The 22210-nt window shown below is 43.3% G+C and overlaps 2 protein-coding genes across 4 annotated transcripts in view; both read left to right on the top strand.

Annotated features, from left to right (window-relative positions):
• The first annotated feature begins 415 nt into the window (after positions 1–415).
• On the top strand, positions 416–10227 carry LOC106887862 (G patch domain-containing protein 2-like). The gene is made up of 4 exons (XM_014941626.1): positions 416–450; positions 1664–2331; positions 8590–8668; positions 10219–10227. The coding sequence occupies exons 2-4, from the start codon at positions 1673–1675 to the stop codon at positions 10225–10227; spliced, it is 747 nt and encodes a 248-aa protein (XP_014797112.1). The 5' UTR covers positions 416–450; positions 1664–1672.
• A 1456-nt stretch (positions 10228–11683) lies between these two features.
• Positions 11684–22210, top strand: part of LOC106887976 (G patch domain-containing protein 2-like) — a 31800-nt gene continuing 21273 nt past the window's right edge. For 2 of the 3 annotated variants that reach the window (XM_014941847.1, XM_014941846.1), the window contains exons 1-3: positions 11685–12380; positions 18634–18698; positions 22018–22194. In XM_014941847.1, coding sequence (XP_014797333.1) covers positions 11722–12380; positions 18634–18698; positions 22018–22194 — 901 coding nt within the window. In that variant the 5' untranslated portion in view covers positions 11685–11721. Of the gene's footprint in view, positions 12381–18633; positions 18699–22017; positions 22195–22210 lie in introns of all 3 variants that reach the window. The other variant, XM_014941844.1, reaches the window with a different exon arrangement.

Genomic DNA, 22210 nt, shown 5'->3' with positions numbered 1-22210 from the left:
AACCTGGGTTAAAAAAACCCACAACCCTCCAACACGAAAGATGGGAAAAACAGTAGTGGCAGGGTTACACCTGGCTTTATCGAGGGTGCTGTGTAAAATAAACAAGGTGTGGGGGGATATTTAGGGGAGGTTTATTTAGTAGAGAACTAATTGCCGGCCACACGCGTGCCAGCAGCCAAAGGGAGGAGTTCGGGTAGGGAGTTATTAAAAGGAAAAAATTATATATGTGTGTGTACAGAGAGATCATGGAAGGAAAGGGTAAGCGTGTGGCAAGGGCTGGCCCCCGCCTTCAGCAGGTAATCGAGCTGTAATGGCTCCCACCACGGCGTGAAGTGATCAAGACCCTCGCAATACCGTGGACCGGGTCTGAGGGGCGGGGAGGGAGGGGGTTGGCCCGGGGAGGCCGGAAGCGCCGTTGACGAGGGGGCTGGCGGAGCGGGGCGCTGGCCGGTGAGTGGGGTCGGGGTGAGGCCCGGTTGGAGGGTCCGTGAGGGAAAGGGGTGGTGTGGGGGGGATCTGGAGGTAACGGGCTTCTCGGTAGGGTTGTCCGGTAGGAGTCAGCGGTGATTCTCCTCAGAGGGGAGGGAAAAGCGGTCATGGCCGGGTCGGTGAGAGGGTGAAGGGAGGCGGCCTGCTGCGGGCAGCAGGTGCTTCACCGGGGGTGAGGGTGTTTCTGAGCCCCGGTAAAGAAGGTGTGTGTGTTTGTGTGGGGGAGAAATCCCACCGCTGCAAGGCACGGGTGGGGAGAAGGGAGGTCGTGAGGTGAGGGGTTTGGGTAGGGCTTCGGTGTTGGCTCCCTGACAGCCCTGCGGGGGAAGAGGTGGGATTATTTTTGGGCTCGGTCTCATACACCCCGTCCTAAGGAGCACAGAGTCCCACGCGCTTTGTTTTGCCGTTGAAATGCTGCTGGCTGGCAAACTACCTGTTTTACCATGTGTTTTCCTCTCAGCTTTGCTGCTTGTCTACTTTTTGGAAGACTCTGTCTGTTTGCCGAGCAGGCTGACCCTTCTCTGTAGCTTACCGACACGCAGTAGCAAACTAGTTACAGACTCTCATGCCCTTAAGATGTGTAATAGACTGTGTTACTTCAGCACAAAAGATGCAACCTTAAGGCCTTTTCAGACACAGAGCACTTGGTCGAACTGCTAGTGAGATCGCTGCTGCCATGGTTAGAAGAGGGATTTAACCCTTGCTCAAGGAAGGAGTGAGTGTTAGTGCAAGAAGCAGCACTTGTCATACATTGGGTTCTTCCAGGCAGCTCCAAAGTAAGTATGGAACTTGGTTAATGCTTCAAAGGCTATAGCACGCTGTAGCCTAGTGATTTGCTGGTGTGGTGGGTTGACCCTGGCTGGACACGAGTTGCCCACCAAAGCTGTGTCCCTCACGTGTTCTCACTCCTCGTTCTCGCTGCAGTTACAGAGGGTATTTTTTCCCCCATTCTTAAAAAGGCACTGCCACCGTCACTGATGGTCTTGGCCCTGGCCAGTGGTGGGTCCATCTTGCCACTGACTGGCATTGGCTCCATTGACAGAGGGGAAATTTCTCATAGCTACTCACAGAAGCCACCCCTGTAGCCTCCCCACTACCAAAACCTTGTCACGCAAATCCAATGCAGTCGGTAGTGGCATTTGTATCTGGTGCTAATTGTTGTCATTTTCAGTAGGCGTTGCCAATGGATGAACTGGTGCATGACTTGGCCTCAGCCTTAGAGCAGACTTCAGAACAAAACAAGCTGGATGAGCTATGGGAAGAGATGGCTCTAAGCCCACGGCAGCAGCGGCGTCAGCTTCGCAAGAGACGGGGCCGTAAACGACGCTCAGACTTCACGCATCAGGCAGAGCATGCCTGCTGCTACAGCGAGGCCTCAGAGTCAAGCTTGGACGAAGCTGTCAAGGATTGCCGTGAGGTGCTGACAGCCAATTTCAGTGACTCTGATGACATGGCAGTAGTCAAACGACACCCAGCTCTCAGTGCCACCCTGAGGAGCAAGCAACACTCGTGGCATGAGTCAGACTCCTTTACAGAGAACGCACCCTGTCGACCTCTCAGGCGCCGGCGGAAAGTCAAACGTGTGACATCGGAGGTGGCTGCCAGTCTCCAGCAAAAGCTCAGGGTGTCAGAGTGGAACTACGAGAGGGGCTGCAGATTCAAGTCAGCCAAGAAACAGCGTCTTTCACGCTGGAAAGAAAATACCCCTTGGACATCATCTGGTCATGGCCTTTGTGAATCAGGAGAGAACAGGCCCTTCCTCAGCAAAGGGGGAAGGAAGGAGCGAATGGAGTGTGAAACTGATGAACAGAAACAGGGCTCAGATGAAAATATGTCAGAATGGTGAGATCTCAGTTTCTTTCGTGTGCTAGTCAGATGGCTATCCTGCTTGCAGCTGCTTGTAAATTCTGTGCCTTGCCTTTAGGAGTTCTTATCAAAATTATTCAGTGCTGTTCTCTTTTTGAAGAGGAGAAACATCTCAGCTACTTCTAAACTGTAGATTTTTTCCAAGTCTTTCCTGTCAATGCCATACTGATAACCCAAAACACTTCCTTGAAAAGTTGGCAAGCCAATATGTTTCTAGATTCTGTTACACAAGGACCCCTCTGAAATGTCTGTGGCCCTGCAGCTACAAAGTGGCACGCTTGTGGCCTGAGGTTTGGAGAGTAAATCCACCGTTGGCACTTGTGTGATTGTTATGAACTGATCTCAGTTTCTTGTTTTCAGAATTTACCATCACTAGTAATAGAGAACAGACAGATCTCCCTTTGTGACCTCTGTGCAGGTTACTGTGTGATCCTCAGTCAAAACATCTTGTTTGCAGTTCTGCATCTCTGCTCTGGGTCTGTAATAAGGTCCTGAAAGGCTAGCTATGGGGAAAATGTAGTGAGACGATAAAGAAGTTGAAGGAAACTGAATTAATACTTACAGGATAAGCCTGTGCAAACAGAGGAGGCTGGCATATCTCCGTGTCCAGTTTTGGAGAACTCTGGTGAATTTGTGACAGAATCTGATACAGGAGATGAAAATGAGAAGTGTAGATGTCATGGTCTGAATTTGTTTGTTCGTCACTCTTGGGAAGTTTTGCCCTCGAGTGTGACTTTTATTCTCTCCATAGAAGGTCTGGGTTATAAAACGGCTTCTGTATGAAGAGATTTTTCAGGTTAGAAAAGAAACAACTGGTGAGAATCAAATGGAGGAGATTTCTTAATGAATGGCATGAAGAAAGTGAATGGGCTTGTTTATTTGCTAGTTATCATTGTGTAGGAAGCAGGAGACTTTGAGGAAACATTTAAAACAAAACAAAAAAATTATTTTTCATAAAACATGGAGTTTGGAACTCTGCTGTGGGACATCTTGGAGGTCTAAAATTTAAATGTGTCCCAAAGGGGGATGTGGAGCGTAGATCTATCAGGGGCTGTTAGGCATTACAGCCCAGATGGAAGATCTGGCTCAGGAAGTCCTTAACCTGCTGACTGCTAGAAGCTGGAGGAATGTACATAGGAAATAGTCTGTATTTGTCATGTTCTCATATTCTTTCCTAAAGTGCCCACCATAATAGGCACTATCAGACAGAGGACAGTGGATTTGGAAAGTATAATCGTTTGATACAATACAATTGTTCCTATGTTAAGTTTTATTTAAGTGTTCTGGCTCCTGCGGTTTGTCAGAGTGAACAAGTAGCACTTGATTATTGAGGGTTTTGTGGATAATAGCTGGAAGTCCAGACTTCTCAGTGGTATTTTCTAGGAGACACTGAGAAGCATAGGTTGTAATATGCCCTCACTGTCCTGATCCCCTGATAGGAGGACTGCTACAGGAGACCACCTTCCCCCTGATAGGAGGTTGCTGTTGCATTTTGACTGAATTTGTGTGGTTTATATGCAACTCTTACGGGGTGGAAGTAGCAAAAAAGTAGTAATTTTTTTTTCCTTAAAAAGTGGGTGCAAAGCAGGCCTTTTTAAGAGACTGGTGGATGCCTTTTTGCTACTAGATGTTAAAAGCACTTTTTTCAGAGCTATTTGCTGGTAGTCCAGGAAAGGGAATGTGCTGAGTAGCCCCTGAATGTTGCGTGTCAGTGGTGATGGACTGAGAGATACCCTTACTTGATGTGGCAGTGATGGACAACGTTCCTTGAGGTTTTTTTTTCCACCAGTCAGAGTCTGTTCCATCATGTCAAACTTGAACTTAAACCAGCAGGCTTTCATCCAGCCTTTATTTGTGCCAGCCTTTGAAAGAGTAAATAAACAGCTTTGCCTGGACTGTTACTTGAGGACCATGCTGGGAGATTGCTTTGTTCTGTCTCAGTTGTCCCTTGCTCTCAAACTAATTATTGTGCAAGTGTCTGCATCAAATGACATTTACCGTCTGCTGCCAAATCCTTGTGATTCTCTTTGGAAAGCAAGGGGTTGAAATATTTGACCTCTCCAACACCATGTGTGGGATCTGTGCTATGACTCACTAGGGAGGGTCAAAGTTGGACAGAGAAATACATACAGCCCTCTTCACTGCAGTGTATCCCTCGCAGCAGCGAAGGATCGTGCTTTGGTCTCTGCTGCTCTAAATATAGCACTTTGCTGCTAGCAGCAGAGTGAAACTGGCTGTGCTTACCTCACTCTGCTCCAGCTGTTTTTTTCTGGTACTGTAGGAGAAGTACCTTGCACAGATGTATAACAAGGGCATATCCTGAGGAAGGGAGAAGAAAATTGGATGCCTAGGAGAGAGAATGGTATGGTTGTCATCACAAGCCGATGGGAGGGAAAGTGACTAATGCAGGTTGTAGGACTTGGAAGAAGTCTGTGGTAATCTAGTGATTATGAAACACTTTGATACTGAATTGGTTCCACTACTGTTTACTCATCTAGTAGTGGGGAGTGTCACAAAGCTAAGTGGTTTTAGGCAAAATAAATTGTATATTTAGAACTTTTTTTTTTTAACCCTCTTATTCTTCCCGTCCACTGACACTTGCTTTTCTTTGTTATGTAGGAGTGCATCTCTGTAACTGCTGAAATATCCAGCATTTTCCCTCTTTATAGGAGACTCCTCATCCTAAGTCAGATCAAAACCCCACTCCCATTCACTGAGAAAGTTTTGGATATGGATCCTTAATGAGGAGGTAGTTTTTATAGCTTGCTTCTGGGAGTGCACCCAGTCTTTTCCTGGAGGAAGATACGCTGCAGGATTGTGATTCAAAGTGTGCATGAAATGAAATCTTTGAAATGTTTGCCAGACATGGCAAGAGATGAACACAAATTAAGACAAGGAAGGATGTGCAGGAATTCGATGAGGGAAATGATGATGGTTCTAAATTAGGTAATGACATGACTCAAAGCCTGATATATAGTTGATTGTGGAAACAACAGAGGAAGCAAGTGATCTTAGTTAAGTAGCCATCGGTATATTTGTACAAAGGAGACAATTAACTACTAAGACTGTTAGAAGTAGTGTGTCCTTCTGTCCCTTAATGCTTTGAGATTCCCTGCAGCCATAATAAAGCAAAGGCAAATTATATATTGAGTGCTGAAGTTCTTTCTCTTTCTGGTCTAAACTGAGTACTCCCAGAATGGTCTGGGTTTGGCTTGAGGGCGGAACAAATGGTAGCACAAGAGCTGTCTGAAAAATCACTTTGAATGATGTGCTTACTAGTGAGAGATGTGCAGTTTGTCTAATCCACTCTCAAGTGCCATAACTCGTAATGTGACTTTTTCGAACTGGGGATTGTCCTGATCCAGCAGTGTGTGTGACTTCAGTGGCTTGATGCTGATGTATTTGTTGTGGTTTGATCCAGATAGGCAGCTCAGCCCCACACAGCCACCCGCTCACTCCCTCATGGTGGCGGGAGGGAGAGAATCAGAAAAGTGAGAAAACTTGTGGTCGAGATAAAGTCAGTGTAATAGGTAAAGCAGAAGCTATGTGTGCTAGCAAAGGAATTCATTCACTACATCCCATCGGCAGGTAAATGCGTAGCCATTTCCAGGAAAGCAGGGCCTCCATCATGTGTAACAGTTGCTTTGGAAGAAAAATGCTGTAGCTCCAAATGTTCTGCCCCTTCCTCCGTATTTCCCCCCAGCTTTTATTGCTGAGCACAATGTCATATGGTGTGGGACATTTCCTTTGGCCAGTTGGGTCAGCTGTCCCCTCCCAGCATCTTGTGCACCCCCAGCCTACTTGCTGGCAGGGCAGTGTGAGAAAAAGAGATGGCTTTGGCACTCTTAAAGCACTGTTCAGCAATAACTAAAACATCAGTGCATTATCAACACTGTTTTGGTCACAAATCCAAAACATAGCACCATGGAGCTACTATAAGGAAAATTTAACTCTATCCCAGCCAAAACCTTACAGTATTCTGGCCTGGGAGTGTACCCAGTGCTCACCCTGAGTGTGCAATTCAGTCACCTTACCCTCTGGAAGGGAGCTGTTTCGATGACAGCCTGCAGTGGCAGTCAGGAGCCCGGCTAAGCTGATGAATTGGAGGCCAGTTCTCTCCGTAAAGAAAAAATTCCTCTCTCTTGGAAGGCAAGTGACAAAGACAGAGTGTTCAGCTTCCCCTCCTTCTCCAGCCCGGCCTGACCTTCTGCAGCCCCTCGGTGCCTCTTGTTTTCTTATTTTTATAGAAAATCAATATCCCTTCTGACACAAACAATAGCTCAGGCGAAAGAATAAATGGGGGAAACCTGAGATCTCTGTCCATCACCTCTCACTTTAACTCCCCCAAACTATTTAATTATAAGCATGCTTTGCTCCAGGTGTTTGCGACAATGAAATTGCTAAATGAGGACCATTTTAACCAAAGATTGGGTGATCAATAACACTCTATAGCAGTAGCTTGTCGGATCAATAGCATTCATTATTTCATGGTTAAGGTAAGTAGCCTCCTTTGCAAGCGGAGGTCATTAATCAGTGCTTACTGGACCTGCAGAAAGGCTTGTGTAGGAGTCTATTTTGTGTTCAGCCCTGAAGTGTAAAAGGGTTGGTGAAGAGGATGAGATCTGTGAAAGTTCGTTCCAGTAAAACACTGGCAGTAATGTGTATGTATAAGGAACTGAAGAGCTCTCAGTACAACAGGATGCTTAAAGTACTGTTAATGTGATCTGGAATCTTGACTTAATGCTTTATCCTTTCTCAGGCACCTTTCCTCTGAGGATGCTAAAAACCTTATGAAGCAGTCACTCAATCCTCGCATCTGCTGCTTGTGAGGACTATTAATCCAGGCTTTCAAAAGGGAAAGCAGACATGCTAAGAGATTTGCCCAGGGTCATACAGTGAGTTGGTAGGAGAGCTAGGAGTGAAATGAATGGTTCTCAGTCCTTGGCCTTAATTGCTATGGTGTATATGTGGGAGGGTGAATGGATGGCCAAACTTTGTAATGGATTGATTTGGAATTTGATATTAACTTACATACTCAAATGTGGGAATGATGTACAGCCTGTTTATCCTTTAAGTTTGAATGGCCTTTATACAGCGATGAAGATGTGGAGTTTGTAGATATCCAGCACGATGAGTTGATTTGGCTACGCTTTAGAGTGTATTTTCTAGGAGCAATAATGTGCTCACAAAATGGGGTTTTATGATGTGCCTGCAGTTCTTTGGGGTGATGTAACTTGTGATCCCTCATCCTTCAGCCTTTTGAATCAAGGGGTATCCAGTTGATAGTCGTGTCTAGTATGAGCCAATTTCCCTGGCAAAGAAGGGATCCAGAGATGCTTTCTAGCCCTGTTCTGAGATTGATTCTAGTGCTGAGTTAAACCTGATGTTCACATCTAAGGCCGTAGTGCTAAGGGGGTAGGCAGTAAGTAGTTTCTGCTTGTTCTGAGATCTCCCAGCTAAATCAGAGGAAGTGTTGCCCGAAGTGTCCAAGGATTGATTTAATATCACCATTAAAGCCATCAGATGCTTGGGACTGACCTGAGCACATACTTCTGCTACAAATATTCATCCAGCTTTACAGTCAATTGATGGCTTTCTACACATGAATTTCTAGTTTAATTCTTTGGTTCAGGAATTAAGTCTCCTGTAACTTCTTCAGCAAACGCAGAGCATGCTGTAACGAGGTTACATTCAGCAGCACCAAGTCATGCTGTGCTAAAGTATTTGGCTGAAAAATTGTGAATGTAGCAGTTGCTCTTCCCTCCAAATAAAATAAAAGTTGCTGTAGATTGAAGGGGGGGGGGCTATGTAACTGTATAACATTTTTGAGAAAAAGGAATCTGAAGTAGAAAACTTCAGAGGATTTTGAGTAGCTGTTAAGTGACCCAAGGACAGAGTTTTTAACTGCACTTAATTTCCTAGTGAGTATTCCAGGCAGTGTCATAGTTGGGTTATTAACTCTGGTACCGGAGGCAAATACCATTGTATTAATTACTTTTTGATAACTTAGAACTAGACTAGATACAGGATTCTACTCTTTTTCAAGTGATGCAGCATTGCTAGGTTTTAACTGAAAGCAATTATGTCCTGTGCTAGAGCCAGCCATGTGTCTGAAATGCAATTTCTGTGAGATATGTAAAGCATTTTTGGCTCAGAGAAGTAAAGTGTAGTAAAGTGTTTATTGGTTTATATTTGCCACAATTGTAACAATGGGGTTTTTTGTTTTTGTTCCAGTGAAACCAGCAGCGTATGCAGCAGCAGTGATACTGGCCTGTTCACCAATGATGAGGGCCGCCAAGGTAACAACTGTCCTGTGATTTTCCTCCTGTGTGGCTGGGGAATTTCTCTTGCTTTACAAATGCAAAGAAAGATCTGTGTTTGAAGAGGGACAGAGAGGGAAGTGTGGGAGAAAGTCTAATGGCTGGGAGTGGGAGTTAAGGGCTACTAAGGTGTGATTTTGGTAACGGTATACTCTTCCTGCTGAAATACTTTGCGTATCAGATCCATAACATTTGAGATATAAGAATCTATTGTTATGGAAGGGCACAGAAATCCAAGAGGAGTTTTGGAGTTCTCTGTAACAAAAGAGCAGAGCTTATGATTTGTTTCTATGGGTTTTTTAATTGTTGTCTACATACCATTAGTGCCTGGATCTATTAGTTGTTTTTTTTTATGGATAGGAAGAGATGATGTGAAAAAAAAAAAAAAAATCATTTAGTACTGACAAGTCCCCTAACAGGCTGTGCTAAGAAGACAATGGGAAATATGTGATGGGTTTTATTTCTTTAAGTACACATTCCTCCCTTGCTCTGGTGTGCATTAGCTGAGCCGAGTATTTTCAATCTCTGTTGTAGAAATGGTTGGAGTGTGGAATGTAATCTGGTTTTATTTATCATTGACAGCTCAGTGTCCAGTTTATGGGGGATATGGCAGAAATAAGTGTGAAAGAGGTTGTAGTAGGCACATAGGCACTCAGGACTATTACATTTGGAGCAGGTGGAATGTGACCCTAGAGACCTGTAATTCTGTGCAGCTTCTGGTGGTGTGCACTCTGATTCTGTCACATTTCACAAGCTAAGGCTTGGATGAGGTCTCTTCTGGGAATATATGAGTGCTAAAGGAAGTAGTATCAGTAACTCAGTAGGAAATGCTGCTTCTGCTGGCTTGTTACTGACCCAGGAATCTGTGTGCGAGGCAACATGATGATAGCAAATATGCTTATGTGTCTTCTGATGATATGCTGGGCTGTAGGGCTGATCTGTTGTGATCTTAGGTGGCTGTAATACTTTCCCTAAGAGTAAGGATTTCTAATATCAGCTTTGACCTTTGCTAAAAAACAACTGTTTCCAGCTTCCCATCCTTCAAAAGCAATAGAAAAATAAAATCTTTTCTCCTGTCTTTTTACTGATGACTGTTCTGGGGGAGCTGAAATTAGTGATGACTTGCATATCAGATGACGAAGCAGGGTGGTGACTGAAGTGTTGAATTTTTACTTCATCACCCAAGGCAAGATTGATGTAGACTGGATAAGTGTGTGTATATATACACACACAGATATATATATATATATACACACACACACACACTTGTCTATATGCTTGCCCTATATACTTGCCCTGGTTTTATAACCTGTTTTAGACATTAACTTTTGGCTGCTGCTAGAAGTAGGATACCTGGTATACAAGAACATGTAAAATATACTACTTAAATTAATAAAATCCAATTTTAGCCTTCCTTGTCTAGGTACTGGAAGAGATTTGACATCCTAGTTCAAACAGTTAATGCTATAATAGCTTTCTGCCCAAGATGTTTTAGCTTACAGTTATGTAAAAACGGGTTTAAAAACTGTTGTTGCACTTTCAGGTTAAATAAGAAACATCTCCCTTTTCTTTTTTTAGACAATTTCAAGTCCTAAAGTAAATAAACAATAACTCTTCATTTCAGAGAGGTGGAGAGAGCACAAACTGAATAATGGGAAATTTAAGATAACATTGTACTTAAATTGAATGTGTTATTTTTTGCCCTTTCTTTTGAGGTTATGCCATGTAATACGTTGCTGTTGCTAATTAAATAGGTTGTCTTTGCAATTCCAGCTACCAGTGCACTTCTGTGAGCAGACAATGATCCTAGTTTATAATTTGATTGTACATTGTTTTTTTTTGTTAAATGCATTGGATCTCTCATGGTGAAAGTTACTGTGATATTAGCATATGATCCTGATTGTTAAAATTTGTTTTGTGAAAATAGTGATTTGAGGTATGACAGCGCACTAGGCTCATAGATCCAGAACTGAAGGGATATTTTTTCACAAATAATGATAATATAGCAGAACTATCCAACATTGCTTCACCGGGGGTGAGGGTGTTTCTGAGCCCCGGTAAAGAAGGTGTGTGTGTTTGTGTGGGGGAGAAATCCCACCGCTGCAAGGCACGGGTGGGGAGAAGGGAGGTCGTGAGGTGAGGGGTTTGGGTAGGGCTTCGGTGTTGGCTCCCTGACAGCCCTGCGGGGGAAGAGGTGGGATTATTTTTGGGCTCGGTCTCATACACCCCGTCCTAAGGAGCACAGAGTCCCACGCGCTTTGTTTTGCCGTTGAAATGCTGCTGGCTGGCAAACTACCTGTTTTACCATGTGTTTTCCTCTCAGCTTTGCTGCTTGTCTACTTTTTGGAAGACTCTGTCTGTTTGCCGAGCAGGCTGACCCTTCTCTGTAGCTTACCGACACGCAGTAGCAAACTAGTTACAGACTCTCATGCCCTTAAGATGTGTAATAGACTGTGTTACTTCAGCACAAAAGATGCAACCTTAAGGCCTTTTCAGACACAGAGCACTTGGTCGAACTGCTAGTGAGATCGCTGCTGCCATGGTTAGAAGAGGGATTTAACCCTTGCTCAAGGAAGGAGTGAGTGTTAGTGCAAGAAGCAGCACTTGTCATACATTGGGTTCTTCCAGGCAGCTCCAAAGTAAGTATGGAACTTGGTTAATGCTTCAAAGGCTATAGCACGCTGTAGCCTAGTGATTTGCTGGTGTGGTGGGTTGACCCTGGCTGGACACGAGTTGCCCACCAAAGCTGTGTCCCTCACGTGTTCTCACTCCTCGTTCTCGCTGCAGTTACAGAGGGTATTTTTTCCCCCATTCTTAAAAAGGCACTGCCACCGTCACTGATGGTCTTGGCCCTGGCCAGTGGTGGGTCCATCTTGCCACTGACTGTCATTGGCTCCATTGACAGAGGGGAAATTTCTCATAGCTACTCACAGAAGCCACCCCTGTAGCCTCCCCACTACCAAAACCTTGTCACGCAAATCCAATGCAGTCGGTAGTGGCATTTGTATCTGGTGCTAATTGTTGTCATTTTCAGTAGGCTTTGCCAATGGATGAACTGGTGCATGACTTGGCCTCAGCCTTAGAGCAGACTTCAGAACAAAACAAGCTGGATGAGCTATGGGAAGAGATGGCTCTAAGCCCACGGCAGCAGCGGCGTCAGCTTCGCAAGAGACGGGGCCGTAAACGACGCTCAGACTTCACGCATCAGGCAGAGCATGCCTGCTGCTACAGCGAGGCCTCAGAGTCAAGCTTGGACGAAGCTGTCAAGGATTGCCGTGAGGTGCTGACAGCCAATTTCAGTGACTCTGATGACATGGCAGTAGTCAAACGACACCCAGCTCTCAGTGCCACCCTGAGGAGCAAGCAACACTCGTGGCATGAGTCAGACTCCTTTACAGAGAACGCACCCTGTCGACCTCTCAGGCGCCGGCGGAAAGTCAAACGTGTGACATCGGAGGTGGCTGCCAGTCTCCAGCAAAAGCTCAGGGTGTCAGAGTGGAACTACGAGAGGGGCTGCAGATTCAAGTCAGCCAAGAAACAGCGTCTTTCACGCTGGAAAGAAAATACCCCTTGGACATCATCTGGTCATGGCCTTTGTGAATCAGGAGAGAACAGGCCCTTCCTCAGCAAAGGGGGAAGGAAGGAGCGAATGGAGTGTGAAACTGATGAACAGAAACAGGGCTCAGATGAAAATATGTCAGAATGGTGAGATCTCAGTTTCTTTCGTGTGCTAGTCAGATGGCTATCCTGCTTGCAGCTGCTTGTAAATTCTGTGCCTTGCCTTTAGGAGTTCTTATCAAAATTATTCAGTGCTGTTCTCTTTTTGAAGAGGAGAAACATCTCAGCTACTTCTAAACTGTAGATTTTTTCCAAGTCTTTCCTGTCAATGCCATACTGATAACCCAAAACACTTCCTTGAAAAGTTGGCAAGCCAATATGTTTCTAGATTCTGTTACACAAGGACCCCTCTGAAATGTCTGTGGCCCTGCAGCTACAAAGTGGCACGCTTGTGGCCTGAGGTTTGGAGAGTAAATCCACCGTTGGCACTTGTGTGATTGTTATGAACTGATCTCAGTTTCTTGTTTTCAGAATTTACCATCACTAGTAATAGAGAACAGACAGATCTCCCTTTGTGACCTCTGTGCAGGTTACTGTGTGATCCTCAGTCAAAACATCTTGTTTGCAGTTCTGCATCTCTGCTCTGGGTCTGTAATAAGGTCCTGAAAGGCTAGCTATGGGGAAAATGTAGTGAGACGATAAAGAAGTTGAAGGAAACTGAATTAATACTTACAGGATAAGCCTGTGCAAACAGAGGAGGCTGGCATATCTCCGTGTCCAGTTTTGGAGAACTCTGGTGAATTTGTGACAGAATCTGATACAGGAGATGAAAATGAGAAGTGTAGATGTCATGGTCTGAATTTGTTTGTTCGTCACTCTTGGGAAGTTTTGCCCTTGAGTGTGACTTTTATTCTCTCCATAGAAGGTCTGGGTTATAAAACGGCTTCTGTATGAAGAGATTTTTCAGGTTAGAAAAGAAACAACTGGTGAGAATCAAATGGAGGAGATTTCTTAATGAATGGCATGAAGAAAGTGAATGGGCTTGTTTATTTGCTAGTTATCATTGTGTAGGAAGCAGGAGACTTTGAGGAAACATTTAAAACAAAACAAAAAAATTATTTTTCATAAAACATGGAGTTTGGAACTCTGCTGTGGGACATCTTGGAGGTCTAAAATTTAAATGTGTCCCAAAGGGGGATGTGGAGCGTAGATCTATCAGGGGCTGTTCGGCATTACAGCCCAGATGGAAGATCTGGCTCAGGAAGTCCTTAACCTGCTGACTGCTAGAAGCTGGAGGAATGTACATAGGAAATAGTCTGTATTTGTCATGTTCTCATATTCTTTCCTAAAGTGCCCACCATAATAGGCACTATCAGACAGAGGACAGTGGATTTGGAAAGTATAATCGTTTGATACAATACAATTGTTCCTATGTTAAGTTTTATTTAAGTGTTCTGGCTCCTGCGGTTTGTCAGAGTGAACAAGTAGCACTTGATTATTGAGGGTTTTGTGGATAATAGCTGGAAGTCCAGACTTCTCAGTGGTATTTTCTAGGAGACACTGAGAAGCATAGGTTGTAATATGCCCTCACTGTCCTGATCCCCTGATAGGGGGACTGCTACAGGAGACCACCTTCCCCCTGATAGGAGGTTGCTGTTGCATTTTGACTGAATTTGTGTGGTTTATATGCAACTCTTACGGGGTGGAAGTAGCAAAAAAGTAGTAATTTTTTTTTCCTTAAAAAGTGGGTGCAAAGCAGGCCTTTTTAAGAGACTGGTGGATGCCTTTTTGCTACTAGATGTTAAAAGCACTTTTTTCAGAGCTATTTGCTGGTAGTCCAGGAAAGGGAATGTGCTGAGTAGCCCCTGAATGTTGCGTGTCAGTGGTGATGGACTGAGAGATACCCTTACTTGATGTGGCAGTGATGGACAGTGTTCCTTGAGGTTTTTTTTTCCACCAGAGTCTGTTCCATCATGTCAAACTTGAACTTAAACCAGCAGGCTTTCATCCAGCCTTTATTTGTGCCAGCCTTTGAAAGAGTAAATAAACAGCTTTGCCTGGACTGTTACTTGAGGACCATGCTGGGAGATTGCTTTGTTCTGTCTCAGTTGTCCCTTGCTCTCAAACTAATTATTGTGCAAGTGTCTGCATCAAATGACATTTACCGTCTGCTGCCAAATCCTTGTGATTCTCTTTGGAAAGCAAGGGGTTGAAATATTTGACCTCTCCAACACCATGTGTGGGATCTGTGCTATGACTCACTAGGGAGGGTCAAAGTTGGACAGAGAAATACATACAGCCCTCTTCACTGCAGTGTATCCCTCGCAGCAGCGAAGGATCGTGCTTTGGTCTCTGCTGCTCTAAATATAGCACTTTGCTGCTAGCAGCAGAGTGAAACTGGCTGTGCTTACCTCACTCTGCTCCAGCTGTTTTTTTCTGGTACTGTAGGAGAAGTACCTTGCACAGATGTATAACAAGGGCATATCCTGAGGAAGGGAGAAGAAAATTGGATGCCTAGGAGAGAGAATGGTATGGTTGTCATCACAAGCCGATGGGAGGGAAAGTGACTAATGCAGGTTGTAGGACTTGGAAGAAGTCTGTGGTAATCTAGTGATTATGAAACACTTTGATACTGAATTGGTTCCACTACTGTTTACTCATCTAGTAGTGGGGAGTGTCACAAAGCTAAGTGGTTTTAGGCAAAATAAATTGTATATTTAGAACTTTTTTTTTTTAACCCTCTTATTCTTCCCGTCCACTGACACTTGCTTTTCTTTGTTATGTAGGAGTGCATCTCTGTAACTGCTGAAATATCCAGCATTTTCCCTCTTTATAGGAGACTCCTCATCCTAAGTCAGATCAAAACCCCACTCCCATTCACTGAGAAAGTTTTGGATATGGATCCTTAATGAGGAGGTAGTTTTTATAGCTTGCTTCTGGGAGTGCACCCAGTCTTTTCCTGGAGGAAGATACGCTGCAGGATTGTGATTCAAAGTGTGCATGAAATGAAATCTTTGAAATGTTTGCCAGACATGGCAAGAGATGAACACAAATTAAGACAAGGAAGGATGTGCAGGAATTCGATGAGGGAAATGATGATGGTTCTAAATTAGGTAATGACATGACTCAAAGCCTGATATATAGTTGATTGTGGAAACAACAGAGGAAGCAAGTGATCTTAGTTAAGTAGCCATCGGTATATTTGTACAAAGGAGACAATTAACTACTAAGACTGTTAGAAGTAGTGTGTCCTTCTGTCCCTTAATGCTTTGAGATTCCCTGCAGCCATAATAAAGCAAAGGCAAATTATATATTGAGTGCTGAAGTTCTTTCTCTTTCTGGTCTAAACTGAGTACTCCCAGAATGGTCTGGGTTTGGCTTGAGGGCGGAACAAATGGTAGCACAAGAGCTGTCTGAAAAATCACTTTGAATGATGTGCTTACTAGTGAGAGATGTGCAGTTTGTCTAATCCACTCTCAAGTGCCATAACTCGTAATGTGACTTTTTCGAACTGGGGATTGTCCTGATCCAGCAGTGTGTGTGACTTCAGTGGCTTGATGCTGATGTATTTGTTGTGGTTTGATCCAGATAGGCAGCTCAGCCCCACACAGCCACCCGCTCACTCCCTCATGGTGGCGGGAGGGAGAGAATCAGAAAAGTGAGAAAACTTGTGGTCGAGATAAAGTCAGTGTAATAGGTAAAGCAGAAGCTATGTGTGCTAGCAAAGGAATTCATTCACTACATCCCATCGGCAGGTAAATGCGTAGCCATTTCCAGGAAAGCAGGGCCTCCATCATGTGTAACAGTTGCTTTGGAAGAAAAATGCTGTAGCTCCAAATGTTCTGCCCCTTCCTCCGTATTTCCCCCCAGCTTTTATTGCTGAGCACAATGTCATATGGTGTGGGACATTTCCTTTGGTCAGTTGGGTCAGCTGTCCCCTCCCAGCATCTTGTGCACCCCCAGCCTACTTGCTGGCAGGGCAGTGTGAGAAAAAGAGATGGCTTTGGCACTCTTAAAGCACTGTTCAGCAATAACTAAAACATCAGTGCATTATCAACACTGTTTTGGTCACAAATCCAAAACATAGCACCATGGAGCTACTATAAGGAAAATTTAACTCTATCCCAGCCAAAACCTTACAGTATTCTGGCCTGGGAGTGTACCCAGTGCTCACCCTGAGTGTGCAATTCAGTCACCTTACCCTCTGGAAGGGAGCTGTTTCGATGACAGCCTGCAGTGGCAGTCAGGAGCCCGGCTAAGCTGATGAATTGGAGGCCAGTTCTCTCCGTAAAGAAAAAATTCCTCTCTCTTGGAAGGCAAGTGACAAAGACAGAGTGTTCAGCTTCCCCTCCTTCTCCAGCCCGGCCTGACCTTCTGCAGCCCCTCGGTGCCTCTTGTTTTCTTATTTTTATAGAAAATCAATATCCCTTCTGACACAAACAATAGCTCAGGCGAAAGAATAAATGGGGGAAACCTGAGATCTCTGTCCATCACCTCTCACTTTAACTCCCCCAAACTATTTAATTATAAGCATGCTTTGCTCCAGGTGTTTGTGACAATGAAATTGCTAAATGAGGACCATTTTAACCAAAGATTGGGTGATCAATAACACTCTATAGCAGTAGCTTGTCGGATCAATAGCATTCATTATTTCATGGTTAAGGTAAGTAGCCTCCTTTGCAAGCGGAGGTCATTAATCAGTGCTTACTGGACCTGCAGAAAGGCTTGTGTAGGAGTCTATTTTGTGTTCAGCCCTGAAGTGTAAAAGGGTTGGTGAAGAGGATGAGATCTGTGAAAGTTCGTTCCAGTAAAACACTGGCAGTAATGTGTATGTATAAGGAACTGAAGAGCTCTCAGTACAACAGGATGCTTAAAGTACTGTTAATGTGATCTGGAATCTTGACTTAATGCTTTATCCTTTCTCAGGCACCTTTCCTCTGAGGATGCTAAAAACCTTATGAAGCAGTCACTCAATCCTCGCATCTGCTGCTTGTGAGGACTATTAATCCAGGCTTTCAAAAGGGAAAGCAGACATGCTAAGAGATTTGCCCAGGGTCATACAGTGAGTTGGTAGGAGAGCTAGGAGTGAAATGAATGGTTCTCAGTCCTTGGCCTTAATTGCTATGGTGTATATGTGGGAGGGTGAATGGATGGCCAAACTTTGTATGGATTGATTTGGAATTTGATATTAACTTACATACTCAAATGTGGGAATGATGTACAGCCTGTTTATCCTTTAAGTTTGAATGGCCTTTATACAGCGATGAAGATGTGGAGTTTGTAGATATCCAGCACGATGAGTTGATTTGGCTACGCTTTAGAGTGTATTTTCTAGGAGCAATAATGTGCTCACAAAATGGGGTTTTATGATGTGCCTGCAGTTCTTTGGGGTGATGTAACTTGTGATCCCTCATCCTTCAGCCTTTTGAATCAAGGGGTATCCAGTTGATAGTCGTGTCTAGTATGAGCCAATTTCCCTGGCAAAGAAGGGATCCAGAGATGCTTTCTAGCCCTGTTCTGAGATTGATTCTAGTGCTGAGTTAAACCTGATGTTCACATCTAAGGCCGTAGTGCTAAGGGGGTGGGCAGTAAGTAGTTTCTGCTTGTTCTGAGATCTCCCAGCTAAATCAGAGGAAGTGTTGCCCGAAGTGTCCAAGGATTGATTTAATATCACCATTAAAGCCATCAGATGCTTGGGACTGACCTGAGCACATACTTCTGCTACAAATATTCATCCAGCTTTACAGTCAATTGATGGCTTTCTACACATGAATTTCTAGTTTAATTCTTTGGTTCAGGAATTAAGTCTCCTGTAACTTCTTCAGCAAACGCAGAGCATGCTGTAACGAGGTTACATTCAGCAGCACCAAGTCATGCTGTGCTAAAGTATTTGGCTGAAAAATTGTGAATGTAGCAGTTGCTCTTCCCTCCAAATAAAATAAAAGTTGCTGTAGATTGAAGGGGGGGGGGCTATGTAACTGTATAACATTTTTGAGAAAAAGGAATCTGAAGTAGAAAACTTCAGAGGATTTTGAGTAGCTGTTAAGTGACCCAAGGACAGAGTTTTTAACTGCACTTAATTTCCTAGTGAGTATTCCAGGCAGTGTCATAGTTGGGTTATTAACTCTGGTACCGGAGGCAAATACCATTGTATTAATTACTTTTTGATAACTTAGAACTAGACTAGATACAGGATTCTACTCTTTTTCAAGTGATGCAGCATTGCTAGGTTTTAACTGAAAGCAATTATGTCCTGTGCTAGAGCCAGCCATGTGTCTGAAATGCAATTTCTGTGAGATATGTAAAGCATTTTTGGCTCAGAGAAGTAAAGTGTAGTAAAGTGTTTATTGGTTTATATTTGCCACAATTGTAACAATGGGGTTTTTTGTTTTTGTTCCAGTGAAACCAGCAGCGTATGCAGCAGCAGTGATACTGGCCTGTTCACCAATGATGAGGGCCGCCAAGGTAACAACTGTCCTGTGATTTTCCTCCTGTGTGGCTGGGGAATTTCTCTTGCTTTACAAATGCAAAGAAAGATCTGTGTTTGAAGAGGGACAGAGAGGGAAGTGTGGGAGAAAGTCTAATGGCTGGGAGTGGGAGTTAAGGGCTACTAAGGTGTGATTTTGGTAACGGTATACTCTTCCTGCTGAAATACTTTGCGTATCAGATCCATAACATTTGAGATATAAGAATCTATTGTTATGGAAGGGCACAGAAATCCAAGAGGAGTTTTGGAGTTCTCTGTAACAAAAGAGCAGAGCTTATGATTTGTTTCTATGGGTTTTTTAATTGTTGTCTACATACCATTAGTGCCTGGATCTATTAGTTGTTTTTTTTTATGGATAGGAAGAGATGATGTGAAAAAAAAAAAAAAAATCATTTAGTACTGACAAGTCCCCTAACAGGCTGTGCTAAGAAGACAATGGGAAATATGTGATGGGTTTTATTTCTTTAAGTACACATTCCTCCCTTGCTCTGGTGTGCATTAGCTGAGCCGAGTATTTTCAATCTCTGTTGTAGAAATGGTTGGAGTGTGGAATGTAATCTGGTTTTATTTATCATTGACAGCTCAGTGTCCAGTTTATGGGGGATATGGCAGAAATAAGTGTGAAAGAGGTTGTAGTAGGCACATAGGCACTCAGGACTATTACATTTGGAGCAGGTGGAATGTGACCCTAGAGACCTGTAATTCTGTGCAGCTTCTGGTGGTGTGCACTCTGATTCTGTCACATTTCACAAGCTAAGGCTTGGATGAGGTCTCTTCTGGGAATATATGAGTGCTAAAGGAAGTAGTATCAGTAACTCAGTAGGAAATGCTGCTTCTGCTGGCTTGTTACTGACCCAGGAATCTGTGTGCGAGGCAACATGATGATAGCAAATATGCTTATGTGTCTTCTGATGATATGCTGGGCTGTAGGGCTGATCTGTTGTGATCTTAGGTGGCTGTAATACTTTCCCTAAGAGTAAGGATTTCTAATATCAGCTTTGACCTTTGCTAAAAAACAACTGTTTCCAGCTTCCCATCCTTCAAAAGCAATAGAAAAATAAAATCTTTTCTCCTGTCTTTTTACTGATGACTGTTCTGGGGGAGCTGAAATTAGTGATGACTTGCATATCAGATGACGAAGCAGGGTGGTGACTGAAGTGTTGAATTTTTACTTCATCACCCAAGGCAAGATTGATGTAGACTGGATAAGTGTGTGTATATATACACACACAGATATATATATATATATACACACACACACACACTTGTCTATATGCTTGCCCTATATACTTGCCCTGGTTTTATAACCTGTTTTAGACATTAACTTTTGGCTGCTGCTAGAAGTAGGATACCTGGTATACAAGAACATGTAAAATATACTACTTAAATTAATAAAATCCAATTTTAGCCTTCCTTGTCTAGGTACTGGAAGAGATTTGACATCCTAGTTCAAACAGTTAATGCTATAATAGCTTTCTGCCCAAGATGTTTTAGCTTACAGTTATGTAAAAACGGGTTTAAAAACTGTTGTTGCACTTTCAGGTTAAATAAGAAACATCTCCCTTTTCTTTTTTTAGACAATTTCAAGTCCTAAAGTAAATAAACAATAACTCTTCATTTCAGAGAGGTGGAGAGAGCACAAACTGAATAATGGGAAATTTAAGATAACATTGTACTTAAATTGAATGTGTTATTTTTTGCCCTTTCTTTTGAGGTTATGCCATGTAATACGTTGCTGTTGCTAATTAAATAGGTTGTCTTTGCAATTCCAGCTACCAGTGCACTTCTGTGAGCAGACAATGATCCTAGTTTATAATTTGATTGTACATTGTTTTTTTTTGTTAAATGCATTGGATCTCTCATGGTGAAAGTTACTGTGATATTAGCATATGATCCTGATTGTTAAAATTTGTTTTGTGAAAATAGTGATTTGAGGTATGACAGCGCACTAGGCTCATAGATCCAGAACTGAAGGGATATTTTTTCACAAATAATGATAATATAGCAGAACTATCCAACATTATTTAGTTTTAATTTACTAAAGGTGGGTAGGGATATTTATGTTTTAAAATATTTGTCACAAGTGTGCTAGGTCACAGAAATGAAGAGCAGTGTCAGAGCTTTGAGGTGGAATGTTCTGACTGTCCTACCTGTTGCTGATTGGAGTTTGTTTTCTTCTGTTATGCGCAAGATTGCAGCATTCTTACTAGGATGAATTTTTTCTTTTCATTTTCCTTGTATTCTTTCTTTTTCTTTTTTTTTTTTTTTTTCTGGCGAGATACATAGGTAGGCATAATGGACTTCAGGCAAGGATAATATAACTTGGTGAGGAAAGAGAGTTAGAGAGGATGCTTGAGTTGAGGGTCAATGGTAGCCAAATGTGAGTTTTCTCTAAGTCAGGTGTAATGGTTTTTTAAGGCAAGGTGAACTACCTTGCAATTACATGGGCGTGTTTGTTAGTTGGGCTACTGAAAAGCTAAGTGTGTCAGGTTCTTTGCCCTCTTTCTGCTTTTTTTCTTATGCTGCCCACATGCTACTGCTCTCAGGGCATTTCTGGCCAGGCAGATTTACTACGAATGGTGTCTGATGCGGTTCAGTTTTAGCCTGCAACTGCATTAATTACACTGATCCAGCTTTATGGAGACTTTAGTCATGACTTCGGTTGCTGCTGCTCTAGTTTTGCAGGGGATTTGTAGTTCTTACAGATTCTAAGAAATCTTGACTGAGGCAGACTCACTGCATAGTTAGTACTTAGACTCAGAGTGACCATTTCTAAGAGTTGTCTATTCTCCTCTTTGCTGCTGTCTTAGGAGACTAGGGATCTTTCTAATCAGTAAGTATGCTCCTTTTGCTTACTCTGTGAGCTTGGTAGTCTCCTGTTGTGAAATCTCTCCTGTGACAGCTTGTAACTCATGCCAAATGATTGGCCTCTACCTCTGTCACAGTAATTACTTCAGAGAAAGAGTTGTGCATAAGACATCACACAACATTGAACTAAGGTTGATGAGATGCAGTCACAACAGAGCGCTAAAGCTGCCCTAGGCAGGTCTATAAAGAGGGCTTTGTTCTATAGGGAAATTCTGTAGACTGATGAGTTGGATAGTTTAAAGCATTTAGTGAAGCCCCATAGTTACTGCAGATCTTTGAAACAGAATACAAATATAAGGCTTTTCAGGAAGGAATTCCTAATGAGACTTCAGCTGTTTCACATCCAGAAATGCCTACCTGTAGTATTTTGTAGGATCGTCACAGGGCACATTGATGTTACTTGTGGCTAATTCTGTCCTGTTTCTTTAGGAGATGATGAGCAAAGTGATTGGTTTTATGAAGGAGAATGTGTTCCAGGATTCACTGTTCCCAACATTCTTCCTAAGTGGGGAGCTGACCACCGATCTGAAGTGGAGCGGATTGACTCAGGCTTGGACAAGCTCTCAGATTCCACGTTCCTCTTGCCCTCGCGGCCAGCTCAGAGAGGTGAGGTCCATAAGAA

This window comes from Calidris pugnax, unplaced genomic scaffold (genome assembly GCF_001431845.1).
Source record: "Calidris pugnax isolate Ruff unplaced genomic scaffold, ASM143184v1 scaffold56, whole genome shotgun sequence".
Classification (NCBI taxonomy): Eukaryota; Metazoa; Chordata; class Aves; order Charadriiformes; family Scolopacidae; genus Calidris; species Calidris pugnax.
This window is presented reverse-complemented; position numbering and strand designations above follow the sequence as displayed.